Source organism: Herpailurus yagouaroundi, unplaced genomic scaffold, assembly GCF_014898765.1.
Source record: "Herpailurus yagouaroundi ecotype Mexico unplaced genomic scaffold, PumYag 140, whole genome shotgun sequence".
Classification (NCBI taxonomy): Eukaryota; Metazoa; Chordata; class Mammalia; order Carnivora; family Felidae; genus Herpailurus; species Herpailurus yagouaroundi.
In genome coordinates this window covers 69,719,312-69,733,859 of record NW_024412395.1, presented here as the reverse complement: position 1 = coordinate 69,733,859, position 14,548 = coordinate 69,719,312, and the positions used below count along the sequence as shown (strand labels likewise).

At 35.2% G+C, this 14,548-nt stretch overlaps 1 protein-coding gene across 1 annotated transcript; it reads left to right on the top strand.

Moving 5' to 3' along the window:
* Positions 1-4,101: 4,101 nt before the first annotated feature.
* On the top strand, positions 4,102-11,964 carry MSTN (myostatin). The gene is made up of 3 exons (XM_040475647.1): positions 4,102-4,604; positions 6,376-6,749; positions 10,206-11,964. Exons 1-3 carry the CDS (start codon positions 4,232-4,234, stop codon positions 10,584-10,586), a joined length of 1,128 nt encoding a protein of 375 aa, XP_040331581.1. The 5' UTR covers positions 4,102-4,231; the 3' UTR covers positions 10,587-11,964.
* The last annotated feature ends 2,584 nt before the right edge of the window (positions 11,965-14,548 follow it).

Sequence of the window (14,548 nt, the reverse complement as noted above, 5' to 3'; positions counted from 1 at the left end):
TGGTTTCACTCTTATGTGGATCCTGAGAAACTTAACAGAAACCCATGGGGGAGGGGAAGGAAAAAAAAAAGGAGGTTAGAGTGGGAGAGAGCAAAAGCATAAGAGACTCCTAAAAAGTGAGAAACTGAGGGTTGATGGGGGGTGGGAGGGAGGGGAGGTTGGGTGATGGGTATTGAGGAGGGCGCCTTTTGGGATGAGCACTGGGTGTTGTATGGAAACCAATTTGACAATAAACTTCATATATTGAAAAAAAAAGAAAATGCAAAAAAAAAAAAAATCTGGCAAGCTTTATATATGTGTACTCAGTAGTTCCCAGATTATAAAGAGTAAAGCCATAAACCTGCTTGGGGAAATATGCTTTATACTCTCAAAGTTATTTTAAAACACCCCCTGGTATTTGTATCAGAGATGAGAGAAGTTTGCTTACTACCTTACTTACGGTTACAGAAATGTGAGGCCCGAAGTGCCTTGGGTGGCTCAGTCGGTTGAGCATCCAACTCTTGATTTTGGCTTAGGTCATTATCTTGCAATTCGTAAGTCAGAGCACTGTGTTAGGCAGTGCAGAACCTGTTTGGGATTCTTTATCTTCCTCTCTCTCTGCCCTCCCCCCAATCTCTTTCTGTCTCTCTCAAAAATAAATAAATAAACATTTAGAAATGTAAGGCCCACTCAGTGCAAAGAAGCATAGGGGAAAGAAAAATACAAGTCTTGTGAAGTGCTGCATTAATCACCTAAAATCTGATTCCTATGAGAAACTGCTTTTAAAGATGGCCAACCTAAGACAAAGCCAACAAGCTGGTTGACCAACTTCTCCCAGTCAGCTAAAAGAAATTCTTCTCTGCTCACTCATCCTAATCACACACTGTCCTGTCTCCTTCATGAAACAGCCAAAGCCAGGCCATCAGCAGTCAGACCACAGTGAAGGTTCCTACTCTGAGGCCTTGGGAAGGTTGCAGTCCAAGCAATATATGGAGAAGCAATATATGTTCACGAAATTTCTTCAGTACCTCTTAACTCATTCAATGTTGATCAAAGTTGGTTAGATATAGATTTTCAATATTCACAGTAGTTATGTTCTATAAAGTCACTGCCAGCACTGAACGAGTGATTATTGAACCTCTGCTCCTAGAGGAAATACAAGGCTACATTCCTGTGAGCCTCTGGTCACAACATTTTTACCAACCAATCAATATATAACCCTGTTTATCTGTTTAAAAATATCTTATTTAATACATACTGTGGATTCATTAACATTGAACTCACAGCCAACAGGTTATAGATAACTCAAGCCTGAATAGAGCTCATCTAACAACATAGTTTTCCATAAGGAATTTTTTTTCTAAGACATCACAACCTTATTTCTTAAACTCTAGTAAAACATATATAACATAAAATTGGCCTTTTAACCATTTTTAAGTATAGAGTTTGGTGGCATTAAATACATTTATATTTTGTGCAGCCATCATCAACATCTACCTCCAGAACTTTTTGATCTTCCCAAATTGAAACTCTGTAGGTATCAAACAGTAACTCTCCCACCAATCCCTCCTCAAAGCCCCTAGCAACCACTATTCTACTTTCCATCACAGCCTTCTCGTTCTTAGGAGCACAGCACCTTAGCACTAGGCACTGGGGACCATGGTAAACAGTGGTCCCACCAAAAAATGTAAAAAATGTGGTACTAAATAGATTGCAAAAAGGGCATTTGTTTACAGTATGAGAGCTGAAACAAGTCAGAGCATTGTCTTGTATGACCTCAGCTGGGAACCTGTGCCTTAGAAGATTCAAAATTTCACCATTCTGTGCATGTGCATGAGTGGCCACAAAAGCACCCTGCGCATTGATTTTGGGTTAAAAATAAATTTTAGCAAGTAGGCAAATTTGCAAATATGGAATCCATGAATAATAAGCATTGACTATATGTGGAAATGACAACCTTTCTTTACTTTATTCTATGTAGTAAGAATAAAGAGCTGAAATATGCCTGCAACAGGCCTGCCTTAGAAAATTCTAGTTACCTCAGAGGACTAAAGAGGTAGTCTACATGAATTGATAATTGGCAGCTACAACCAGTTCTAGTTCATGGGGAGGATATATTTAAGCATAATCTCAAACCCCTCTGTAGGAAACAAAGACTGAGCACTCAAGTAACAGTTACCAATCACTTACTATATGACAGGCACTATATTCAGCAATTTACATGCATTATTAAATTACATCCCTCCAAAGCTCTCTGAGGAAACTGAAGGTTAGATAAGTTAAGTACCTCATCCATTATCACATAGTTAGAAGTGGCAATGTTGAGATTTGAACTCAGGTCTGCCTGACTCCAGAGCCCGGGTTCCCAACTGCTATGCAATTCTAATCAAGTTTAAAAAAAAAACAAAACAAAAAAACCTTGACTTACTCAGAAGTATACAGGAACATATGTTACAATGATTATAACCTTGCCAATATTTATACGTAGAAAAATAAATTTACTAAATAAAACTTTATAAGCCTGATCTAATATTGTTCCACAATAGAGTATCTGAAACCCTTTAGGCATCTGGTTTGTGTCTGGTTTTCCTTAATCTTTAATGATGGGCAAATCTAATGCATTATGTAAGGCCATTTTTTCTCAAGAGATGTAGATACCTCTTAAGAATTTGATGAAAATGCATTAACTTTTCAGGCTACTGAGTTGCATTTTAGTGCACTGAGGCAGTAAATTAGTGTACAATGTGCAAAAGTGGTAGTGACCTAAAAAATAAATATTTGATATGAGCCACTGCATTCTCTTGGGGGTGGGGGGAAGTAATGGATTAACTCTCCTAGGAGTCCTTAGCTTCCCAAAAAGCAGTAGGAAGAAGAAATCTCCTGTGGCCTGAAAACAGCTTGTTTCTCACTGGCTATGTTTGCTTAGCTCTTTAACAGTTCATTTGATTAGATCTTGTGGCTCCCAAAGCTAAGGTTGAGAGTTTGATCCCTACACAGGCCACTTAAATTTAGAGAACAAAAAGCTCCATTCTCTGCTCCCAGACCTTACCCCAAATCCCTGCCAGGTGTCTGCCCTCTGGTCAAAATGAGAAACTGGCAAAGGGGTGCAAACCAATCATAGTATTGGGGAATGTTAAAAACGGACACCCCTTTATTATGATGCTCTTTCACTTTTATGTGCTGACAGTATTTTGATATAATTTACATAGAATGGATACTAGGCTTTTTACTTTTGCCAATGGAAATCTGAGGCAAACTGTGCTTACGTGCTGCATTGCCAGTCGTAAAACCCATTGTCTTCTTATTCTGAGTTCAGAGATTTTTTTCTACTAGCTGACATTATCCTCTTGGTAATAAACAATGAAGAAACACATCTTCTGAATAATACTAATCTGCAGCTTTACAAGAGGAAAGAACTGAATAGTAATCAGCCAAAAATTGAGCACCATTTTCATAGTAATGAAAAACATTAAATTATTTAAAAATAATTCCATGTGTAATATAACATTATAATAAGTTGATTTTTAACGTGTGCTAAGAATTTAAACAGGAAAACAAGCCTCTCAAATTTTAGCTGCCAATCTTTTACTAGTAACACTATCTTAGCTTTTCTTTAAATTCAGGTCTTCCTAACTTAAATTCATATTTCCCTAATTACATGGCACTTAAACATAATTTAATACAGTAAATAAAATTATTTTTACTTCAAATGCTTGCCTAAATAACAGATACTCATTTTAATTTTTAAGGAAGTAACATTTCAACTTTTTAAGCATGAAGTGTAAAACTAAGATTTACTTATTTAAATTATAACCTGAGTTTCACATGTAAAGATTAAGAAGATTTAAGTGTAGTTTCTATTATTGTTAACATAGACTTTATTTTTTTTCAAATGTCACATATATCTTTCATTATTTGTAGATTTATTTCTTTTATGAAGTAGTCGAATGAATCAGCTCACCCTTGACTGTAACAAAATACTGTTTGGTGACTTGTGACAGACAGGGTTTTAACCTCTGACAGCGAGATTCATTGTGGAGCAAGAGCCAATCATAGATCCTGACGACACTTGTCTCATCAAAGTTGGAATATAAAAAGCCACTTGGAATACAGTATAAAAGATTCACTGGTGTGGCAAGTTGTCTCTCAGACTGTACAGGCATTCAAATTGTGCTTGGCATTACTCAAAAGCAAAAGAAAAGGAAAAGGAAGAAATAAGAACAAGGAAAAAGATTGTATTGATTTTAAAACCATGCAGAAACTGCAAATCTATGTTTATATTTACCTGTTTATGCTGATTGTTGCTGGTCCAGTGGATCTAAATGAGAACAGTGAGCAAAAAGAAAATGTGGAAAAAGAGGGGCTGTGCAATGCATGTACTTGGAGACAAAACACTAAATCTTCAAGAATAGAAGCCATAAAAATTCAGATCCTCAGTAAACTTCGCCTGGAAACGGCTCCCAACATCAGCAAAGATGCTATAAGACAACTTTTGCCCAAAGCTCCTCCGCTCCGGGAACTGATTGATCAGTACGATGTCCAGAGAGATGACAGCAGTGATGGCTCTTTGGAAGACGACGATTACCACGCTACCACGGAAACGATCATTACCATGCCCACCGAGTGTGAGTAGCCCTCTTAGTGTATATCAACAATTCTGCTGACTGTGGTTCTAGTGTTTATGAGAAACAGATCTATTTTCAGGCTCTTTTAACAAGCCGTTGGCTTGTATGTAAGTAGGAAGGAAGAGTTTCTCTTTTTCAAGATTTCATGGGAAATCTACTAATGAGACTGAAATCTGCTGCACTAAAAACCCAAAAGGAGATAAAATAAAATGTTTGCATGGCATTAATGTTTAGTTAAATTTGACAAATAGGAAATGCTTATGCTTTCACTGCTCAGTACCTGCAAGGCAACGATTGGGAGATACTACAAACAATGTTAAAAACCTACATGAAATTTCATGATTGCATTTAGTTGCCTGAAATAGGCATCTGTAATAACAAGTTTTTTTCTCTAATAAAAGAGAAAAACGTCTTCTGCTAAATGCCTAGAATGACTTCTGTTATTCAAAGCTACTCCTCACAGTGTTTTTATGTTCTTTACAAATTAAAATATTTAACTTTGAAAGCTTTTACACTGGAGAGTATAAAAAATGTTTTTTTTTAATTTAATGTATTAGTAAGACCAGTGATGAAGTGACATAGCAGAATGATAATCATGAGCTTATTATCAGAAAATGCCTAAGAAATAAACATTTTAATTAAACAGGTTATGGCTCACAAAGTCCCACTTCTCCCTTGACCCCGGCACTATTGTTGAGAGTCCCTGGTTTGCATGTTTCCAGGAAGGCACATTGCTCAATGGCCTTCTAAAATATTGTTTTCTTCTTCATATGAGGAAGGAGGACTGTTACCTGTAGTATCTACCTTGCTTCTGAAAGAGAAGATATTTTGTACCATTGCTTTTTCAGTCATTTCAAAACGACACTCAAGGAAAGGCAGACAGTCATCTTAACAGAGAAGGCAAGACAAGAAAGATTTTATGCTATGTATCTGCAGTCTTGCTTTAAACAGTGCTTTTATACACTTGAAACCTGACTCAAAGCAGTTTCAAATACTGTTTTGCTTATTAGGCAATCATGTTACAATGCAACAAATAATTCTCTTTTAAGACTCTGCTATCTAGTCCTGGAGTAAATTTACCTTATTTGTAAACAATCTTGGAAAAACAAAAGGGGGGAAGAAACTGCTTGTGCTGCTTACAACGACAACCTGGCTCTAAAGACCGTGTTTCTAACTTTTGAGATAAGCCTGAATATAACATTCACATTTTTGTGCTAATTACCTGATTCGTTTTGTTCCTTTAGGGCTATTCCAGAGCCAAAAACATAACAGATGTGCTATATTTTCTACTAATTCCCAAGGCTCAGTTAGTTGCTCAGCGTGTCTTGTCCCCAGGTAATTCAGGCCTGGGGGAAGGGTTCCTTCTTCCAGACTGATTGGTACAGCTGCTCAGTAAGTGTAACTACTCAGATTCCCAAAGAATTCTAAGTGGATGTTCCTCCACGGTGTCTCTTGTTCTCTCTAATCATCATCATTTTAAAATTTCATCCACTGCTCATTCTTTCATAGAATTCTCTTTAGCCCACAGTTCTCTGAGAGGGAGCAGATTCCTCATAAACAGCTGAAAAAACATATATCTAAAAAATTCTGAAAAGCTAGAGTAATTATTTTCTTTGATATTTTTCTGAATTATGAATGAAATCCTACATGGTTTTTCACTTTAAAATATGCATTCACTATTCCAATGGGGGAAAAATGCTCACCAATTTTTTATTCATTTTTTATGAGAAATAATTTCAATAACTATTTTTCTTTTCTTATTCATTTATAGCTGATCTTCTAATGCAAGTGGAAGGAAAACCCAAATGTTGCTTCTTTAAATTTAGCTCTAAAATACAATATAATAAAGTCGTAAAGGCTCAACTGTGGATATATCTGAGACCCGTCAAGACTCCTACAACAGTGTTTGTGCAAATCCTGAGACTCATCAAACCCATGAAAGACGGTACAAGGTATACTGGAATCCGATCTCTGAAACTTGACATGAACCCAGGCACTGGTATTTGGCAGAGCATTGATGTGAAGACAGTGTTGCAAAATTGGCTCAAACAGCCTGAATCCAACTTAGGCATTGAAATCAAAGCTTTAGATGAGAATGGTCATGATCTTGCTGTAACCTTCCCAGGACCAGGAGAAGATGGGCTGGTAAGTGATAACTGAAAATAACATCTAGCAGCAAACATTGCTACATTTTGATTCATCATGTGAATGAATAATAGTGGAAAAATCACTACCCATTTCCTATGCTCATAAACCAGACAAAAGTATCTTACTCCAATGGTAGCTCTGTACCCAATAAAAAGTAGGTGTCTAATTTCATATCCTATGAAACACCCTCTTGATACTTTTATTTTGCATGAGGATTAAAAAAACAGTTATGCCATAGTCCTTAACTTCTTAGGGAGTTCTTTAGAAGCGGGGATGAAATATAAAGTGCTTTTCATTGATATGCTACATGATTTCATGGATAAAAACATGAAATCTTCATAGTGGATTCTACTACATAGCCAACAAATTTAAACATATCTTTTTATCCTAGAAAAGTGCCAAATATATTGAAATTTTTTGGTTTAGAAAAGCAGAAAAAACAAACTTGAAAAACTATAATTAAAATAAAATGCTTTTATTTATAGCATGATATGTTTATATCTTTATATATGTTTATATAAATATGATATTTATAGTATGATATGTTTAGGCCTATGTCTTATTAAATGTATCATCTTCAAGGTTTCTCATAATAAATATGTTTATTATTTTGTAGACTGTTGACTGATGTACATGTAGATTACTTTGTGAATTATCCCTAATGAAATTTAAATTTCCAGGCTACTTAACATTTGTCATCTAGCTTATTTCGAAGCTGCCTTACCATTTTTGTGCAAGGGTTTACTTAGGTGATGCCAACTAATTAATATCAGACCAAGCAGATGACAATACTTCATATATTATAAAATTTTATAAAAACCATTTTAAACCCTAGTATAAGTTTAGAGTTACTCACTGTTCTGCTTTCACAAACTTATTTAATGTGACCACACTTTTTACTTCTGAAACCTATTGACATAATTTAGAACAAAACATTATACTTGCAAACAATAAATGCTATCTTTTTAGTCTTTAAATGGTCTTGGTTTTAAAGAAGTATATAATTATTAAGTCAGATCTACTTTATTTTTTTAGTTTTATTTTTTTTTTAATTTACATCCAAATTAGTTAGCATATAGTGCAATGATTTCAGGAGTAGATTCCTTAATGACCCTTACTCATTTAGCCCATCCCCCTTTCCACAACCTCTCCAGTAATCCTCAGTTTGTTCTCCATATTTAAGAGTCTCTTGTTTTGTCCCCCTCCCTGTTTTTATATTATTTTTGTTTCCCTTCCCTTATGTTCATCTGTTTTGTCTCTTAAAGTCCTCACATGAGTGAAGTCATATGATACTTGTCTTTCTCTGACTAATTTTGCTTAGCATAATACCCTCCAGTCCCATCCATGTAGTTGCAAATGGCAAGATTTCATTCTTTTTGATTGGCGAGTAATACTCCATGGTATGTGTGTATATATATATATATATATATATATATATATATATATATACCACATCTTCCTTATCCATTCATCTGCCGATGGACATATCTTCCTTATCCATTCATCCGCCGATGGACATTTGGGCTCTTTCCTTACTTTGGCTATTGTTGATAGTGCTGCTAGAAACATGGGGGGGGGTGCATGTGTCCCTTCGAAACAGGACACCTCTATCCCTTGGATAAATGCCTAGTAGTGCAATTGGTAGGTTGTAGGATAGTTCTATTTTTAGTTTTTTGAGGAACCTCCATACCGTTTTCCAGAGTGGCTGTACCAGCTTGCATTCCCACCAACAATGCAAAAAGAGATCCTCTTTCTCTGCATCCTCATCCTCGCCAACATCTGTTGTTGCCTGAGTTGTTAATGTTAGCCATTCTGAAAAGTGTGAGGTGGTATCTCATTGTGGTTTTGATTTGTATTTCCCTGATGATGAGTGATGTTGAGCATTTTTTCCTGTGTCAGTTGGCCATCTGGATGTCTTCTTTGGAGAAGTGTCTATTCATGTCTTTTGCCCATTTCTTCACTGGATTATTTGTTTTTTGGGTGTTGAGTTTGATAAGTTCTTTATAGATTTTGGATACTAACCCTTTATCTGATATGTTGTTTGCAAATATCTTCTCCCATTCCGTCGGTTGCCTTTTAGTTTTGCTGATTGTTTCCTTTGCTGTGCAGAAGCTTTTTATTTTGATGAGGTCCCAAGGTCAGATCTACTTTAAATCAAAACATATTCTTTAAAAGATTATATAATTTTCCAAATGATATATATTTCTTTAAATGTGCTACATAACAGGTGACTGATTCACAAAATGATGTGATTTTTTATAATATTAAATAACAATAATTACCAAGTCGATTTTGATTTTGATTTTGATATAGGATAAAAACCATTATTAATTATTTAAGAAAGTACTTTTTATGGCTATTATTTTAATGATCAAAGTTGGTAATGTGACAGAAGTTTAAATTATTATTAAACAGGGGCGCCTGGGTGGCTCAGTCGGTTAAGCGTCTGACTTCAGCTCAGGTCATGATCTCGCGGTCCGTGAGTTCAAGCCCCGCATCGGGATCTGGGCTGATGGCTCAGAGCCTGGAGCCTGCTTCTGATTCTGTGTCTCCCTCTCTCTGCCCCTCCCCCGTTCATGCTCTGTCTCTCTCTGTTTCAAAAAAATAAACGTTAAAAATATATATATATAAATAAATAAATAATTATTAAACAGATTATTATTATCAAACAAGTTAAACATAATTATTAATATGACCTACTCCTCAGATCTTCCCATATAAAAAGATAAGTCTCAAATGCATTAAAAGATTGGGGCAAGGGAAGAACTAGCAAATTATTGTTTAAATATATGAATAGAAACATTCAGTGAAAAAATAAAATGAAATATTTTTTGTATCTTCTGAATCTGTCCCTCTCTTCCTCAGAGTTTTTCTTTCCAACCCAGTATGCACACTACCACCTTCATTACCCTACCTCTCTTTTTCCTATTACAATCCATAAAGGGCGGGGAGGTAACTATTTTGCTCTGGCTTTAATAGCAAGTTTCCCCAATTAAAGATCTAGGGAACAGAGGATGGATGAATATACTTATCCCTCCAGAAGTCATCAGACATATTTAGCCAACATATTTAATTAGAAGAGAGAGAACTAACTGCTTTCTTCATCCCTGCTGTCCTCCCTCCTCCCTGACTCTCCTCCCTCTGTCCCTTCCTTCCCATAAATATTTTCAGAGTATCTGTTATGTGCCAGGCATTCAGATACTCAAACCAGTAAACACAAAAATTAAAAAGACATAGATCTGACCACAGGAGAATTAGCATTGTTGCTATGTTCTTATGAGCCATAAGGGAAGAATCACACCTAGTGTAAATTAAAATTCCTTAACGCTGTGCCTTTAAAAAATAAATGTGGTATGAGCAAAATGATTAATTTCTTCAATAATGACTTCTTGAAGTAGGAAAGTGTTTCAGGACCTATTAATATTACTGATTGTTCTTTTCCTTCTCATGCAGAATCCCTTTTTAGAAGTCAAGGTGACAGACACACCAAAAAGATCCAGACGAGATTTTGGGCTTGACTGTGATGAGCACTCAACAGAATCTCGGTGCTGTCGTTACCCTCTCACTGTGGATTTTGAAGCTTTTGGATGGGATTGGATTATTGCACCCAAAAGATATAAGGCCAATTACTGCTCTGGAGAGTGTGAATTTGTGTTTTTACAAAAATATCCTCATACTCATCTTGTACACCAAGCAAACCCCAGAGGTTCAGCAGGCCCCTGCTGTACTCCCACCAAGATGTCTCCAATTAATATGCTATATTTTAATGGCAAAGAACAAATAATATATGGGAAAATTCCAGCCATGGTAGTAGATCGCTGTGGGTGCTCATGAGATTTATATTTGGTTCATAACTTCCTAAAATATGGAAGGCCTTCCCCTCAACAATTTTGAAACTGTGAAATTATGTACCACAGGCTATAAGCCTTGAGTATGCTACAGTTACTTACGCACAAGCTCAGTATATGGACTAAAAGAGAGAATATATGCAATGGTTGGCATTTAACCATCAAAATAAATCATACAACAAAAAGTCTTATGATTTCCAGAGTTTTTGAACGAGGAGATCAAATTACTTTTATGTTCATATGTATTACAACATATCTAGGTAAATGAAAGCAATTCTCCTTGTGTTCTCGTGAATTAAAGGAGTGTGCTTTAAAGTCTATTTCTTTATGGTATCATTTAATATCTACAGTAAAATCTGTATGTAGTATTGGTAAAATGCAGGATTGTTAAATACTGTCATTTGATTCATCCTCCAACACTTGAATTTATATTGTACGATAGCATACTGGTAAGATGAAATTCCACAAAAATAGGGATGGTGCACCATTTGCAAGTCCCCATCCCTATTATGATCTGTACAGTACACTAACAATCCATGCCAATGGTGCTAATACAATAGGCTGAATGGCCGATATTATCGGGTTTCTTGAATAAAAAACATTCAGTAAAATAGTAAGTTTCTCCTTTCTTAAGGTGCATTGTCATACACCTCCAAATGGGGAATGGATTTTCTTTAATGAAAGAAGAATCATTTTTCTAGAGGTCAGCATTCAATTCTGTAGCATACTTGAAGAAACTGCATTATCTTAAAAGGCAGCCAAAAGGTATTTGTTTTTAATCAGAATTTCAAAATTACAGCCTGCCTTTGCAACACTGCAGTTTTTATGATAAAATAATGGAAATGACTGATTCTATCAATATTGTATAAAAAGACTTTGAAACAATTGCATTTATGTAATATGTATACAATATTGTTTTGTAAATAAGTGTCTCCTTTTTTATTTACTTTGGTATATTTTTACGGTAAGGACATTTCAAATTAAGTCTAAAGGCACAAAGACATGTCATGGATCACAGAAAAGCAACTGCTTATATTTCAGAGCAAATTAGCAAATTAAATAGTGGTCTTAAAACTCCATATGGTAATGGTTAGATGGTTATATTACAATCATTTTATATTTTTTTACATTATTAACATTCACTTATGGATTCAGGATGGCTGTATAATGTGAATGTGAAATTTCAATGGTTTACTGTCATTGTATTCAAATCTCAACGTTCCATTATTTTAATACTTATAAATATTATTAAGCATACCAAAATGATTTAACTCTATTATCTGAAATGCAAAATAATAAACTGATGATATCTTAACAAGAATTGTTAATTGTTAATTTTATTTTATAATTTGATAATGAATATATTTCTGCATATATTTACTTCTATTTTGTAAATTAGGATTTTGTTAATCAAATTCATTGTACTTATGACTAAGTGAAATTATTTCCTACATCTAATGTGTAGAAACAATCTAAATTATATTAAAGTGTTTTCACCTTTTTTGAAAGACAAGTTTTATGTTATAATGGTTAATTCTGCATTTCTGATTTCACTTTATTATAAAATTCTAATGGTTTAGCAGAAAAGTTTGGGTTAGGAATTGTAAGTCTGCTGCTCAAGTTCTCATAAGTGAAATTCCCATTAAATTGGTTCTGGTCAAGTTGCTTTAAATACACGAAAGCAAGAACTAGTTATACTTGTTTCATTTCTCTTTATCTTGACCTGAAAACTATTTATATGTTTTCATAGGTTCAATTTCCAAATGCATTGCTGTTGGCAAGGATATATAGTCCTAGAGTTACAAGTTCTACTGAAGCCACAGGGACACAGAGAAGCTGAATTTATTTTTCTTAGCATTTAATGATACTGGCACGTTTATTTGAACTTTGGGGGCACCAATTTTCAAATTGAATTGAAAAACAATTATAAAGTACCTAGAAATCCTTAAGTGTAACACTGTATGTAATGTCTTTGAAGTGGACTCTCTTCAGTACACCCTCAGTAGTTTAGTAACTTTGCTATAAAGCAGTCTCTAAGTCTAATAGAAGAGATAATCAAAATTCTATCTAGTGTTATGGTTCCTAAATAAGTAATTTATAATTAATGTAAATGTAATTTTTAACCACCAATGATATTACAGCAATTTACACTCATACAAACAAAGTGTAGTACTTTTTCTAACTTTAGCATGAATATATTTAACATTGACCAGTCTAGAGCTGTGAGCCGGTTGCCCCTGTTGAGTGAAGGACCAGCTACGGTGATGGGGAGAGGCCACTTTCAGTTACACACACACCAGAACCTACTTCTTCTAGGGCTATGGATACACCTGATCCCAAAGTCTGGGTTAGTTGGCCCATTCACGTACCTTGGGCTCTGGAGTACAAATAACTGGGGACCTTGGTCTCTGTCATGGGAGGAACAAACACCCTTGGTTTCTAAAGACCCAGTCACAGGACTCCCCAATCTTTATACTCACCTTTACCAAGGAGCCCCAGGATCACACCAGCTTCACTGTGTGGTAGCCCTCTTTGAAGCCCATATGATCATGAAAGAAAGCAGCAGGATCAATCTCTTTTGTGACAGGACCTAGGCATTTCCTTTTCTATTTTGCTAAGGTCTTAGAAATGGCAAGAATACTCATAACTTTCATTGTCAGAACCTCAAGAATATCCACTTGTGGTATCATAGTAACCTCTGGGATTTTCAGAAAGCATCATGTAAAGTTCAATCAGTGCATCAGTTTTAATATTCTAACTGTTTTGTAAGACTTCTCATACTTCCTACAGACCTATAGTAGTTAAAAATGCATACATGCATACATGAATATAAAAACAAAAACCCTTCCAAACTGAACAGTTCTTTTTGTATTCAAGTTGGTTTTTACACTTTTGTATAGAACCTTATTATCTTAAAAGAAGGCAGTCATTTGATATTGACAGTATTTAAATTAGAGCCAAATTACTCAACCCTAAAAATGAAAACAAATTTATTTCACTTTAAATCATGACAGACACATTTTAGGATGTCAATGACCCTTTTGAAATCTGTTGAAAACTAAAGACAGTCTCACCAGAAGAAATAAAACTCACAACTTTGCATATAATTTCAGGGAATTTAGGGCCTTCCTAGAGTGCATCCATAGAACCTAGTTTATAAACGCTTGGGAGGGATCTTGTATTTTTCTTCCTAAGATAAATATTATTTATGAAGTAATAAAATATATTTATCATGGCTGTTTCCCAATTAATCAGTTTTACTTGTTAAACAATTTGAGTGTTACAAAAGGAATATAAATTTCAAATCAGCCTGGATGTCTTAACGTGCTAAAACCCTTATTATTTACAAAAACATTTTGTTTCTTAAAGACTATCCAATCACCAACTGGCAACTCTATGATAGGTTAAACTAGATAACTAAATAAAATGGACTTCAAATTATAGAAGCATATTCTTTTTTATGTTTCAAAAACAAAATTAGGATATCATCAGGACTAGTGAAGTGTGGGTATCAGAATTAGGAGGGTATGAGATGGTAATATTTATTGAGCACCACATTTGTGCCACGCACTTTTGTGACATGCTCAGTACATAAGACATTATTGTTCCCAGTTAACAGGAGAGAAAACCTTGAGGATCTGTGACAATGGGAGGTATCTCAGTGGCCAGCCTGGATGTGAACTAAGAGCAGTTAAACAAAATTTATTGCTCTGGTTACAATTCTTCACCAAGCCCTAATGGAAGAGTGAAGCTATTTATTTTTTAATGTTTATATGTTGTAATATGTCCTTACTGGATTTAGCGTTGGCTTCTGCAAAAGGCTCTGGGGCTGCATTTTAGTGGGGGAGAGTAGAGCTGGTATTAATGAGAAGGAGGACAAAGACAGGGTGATTAGCATAGCACAGAAATGGGCACAGAGAGGTGGAAATGGGTCAGTGTTATGTGAGG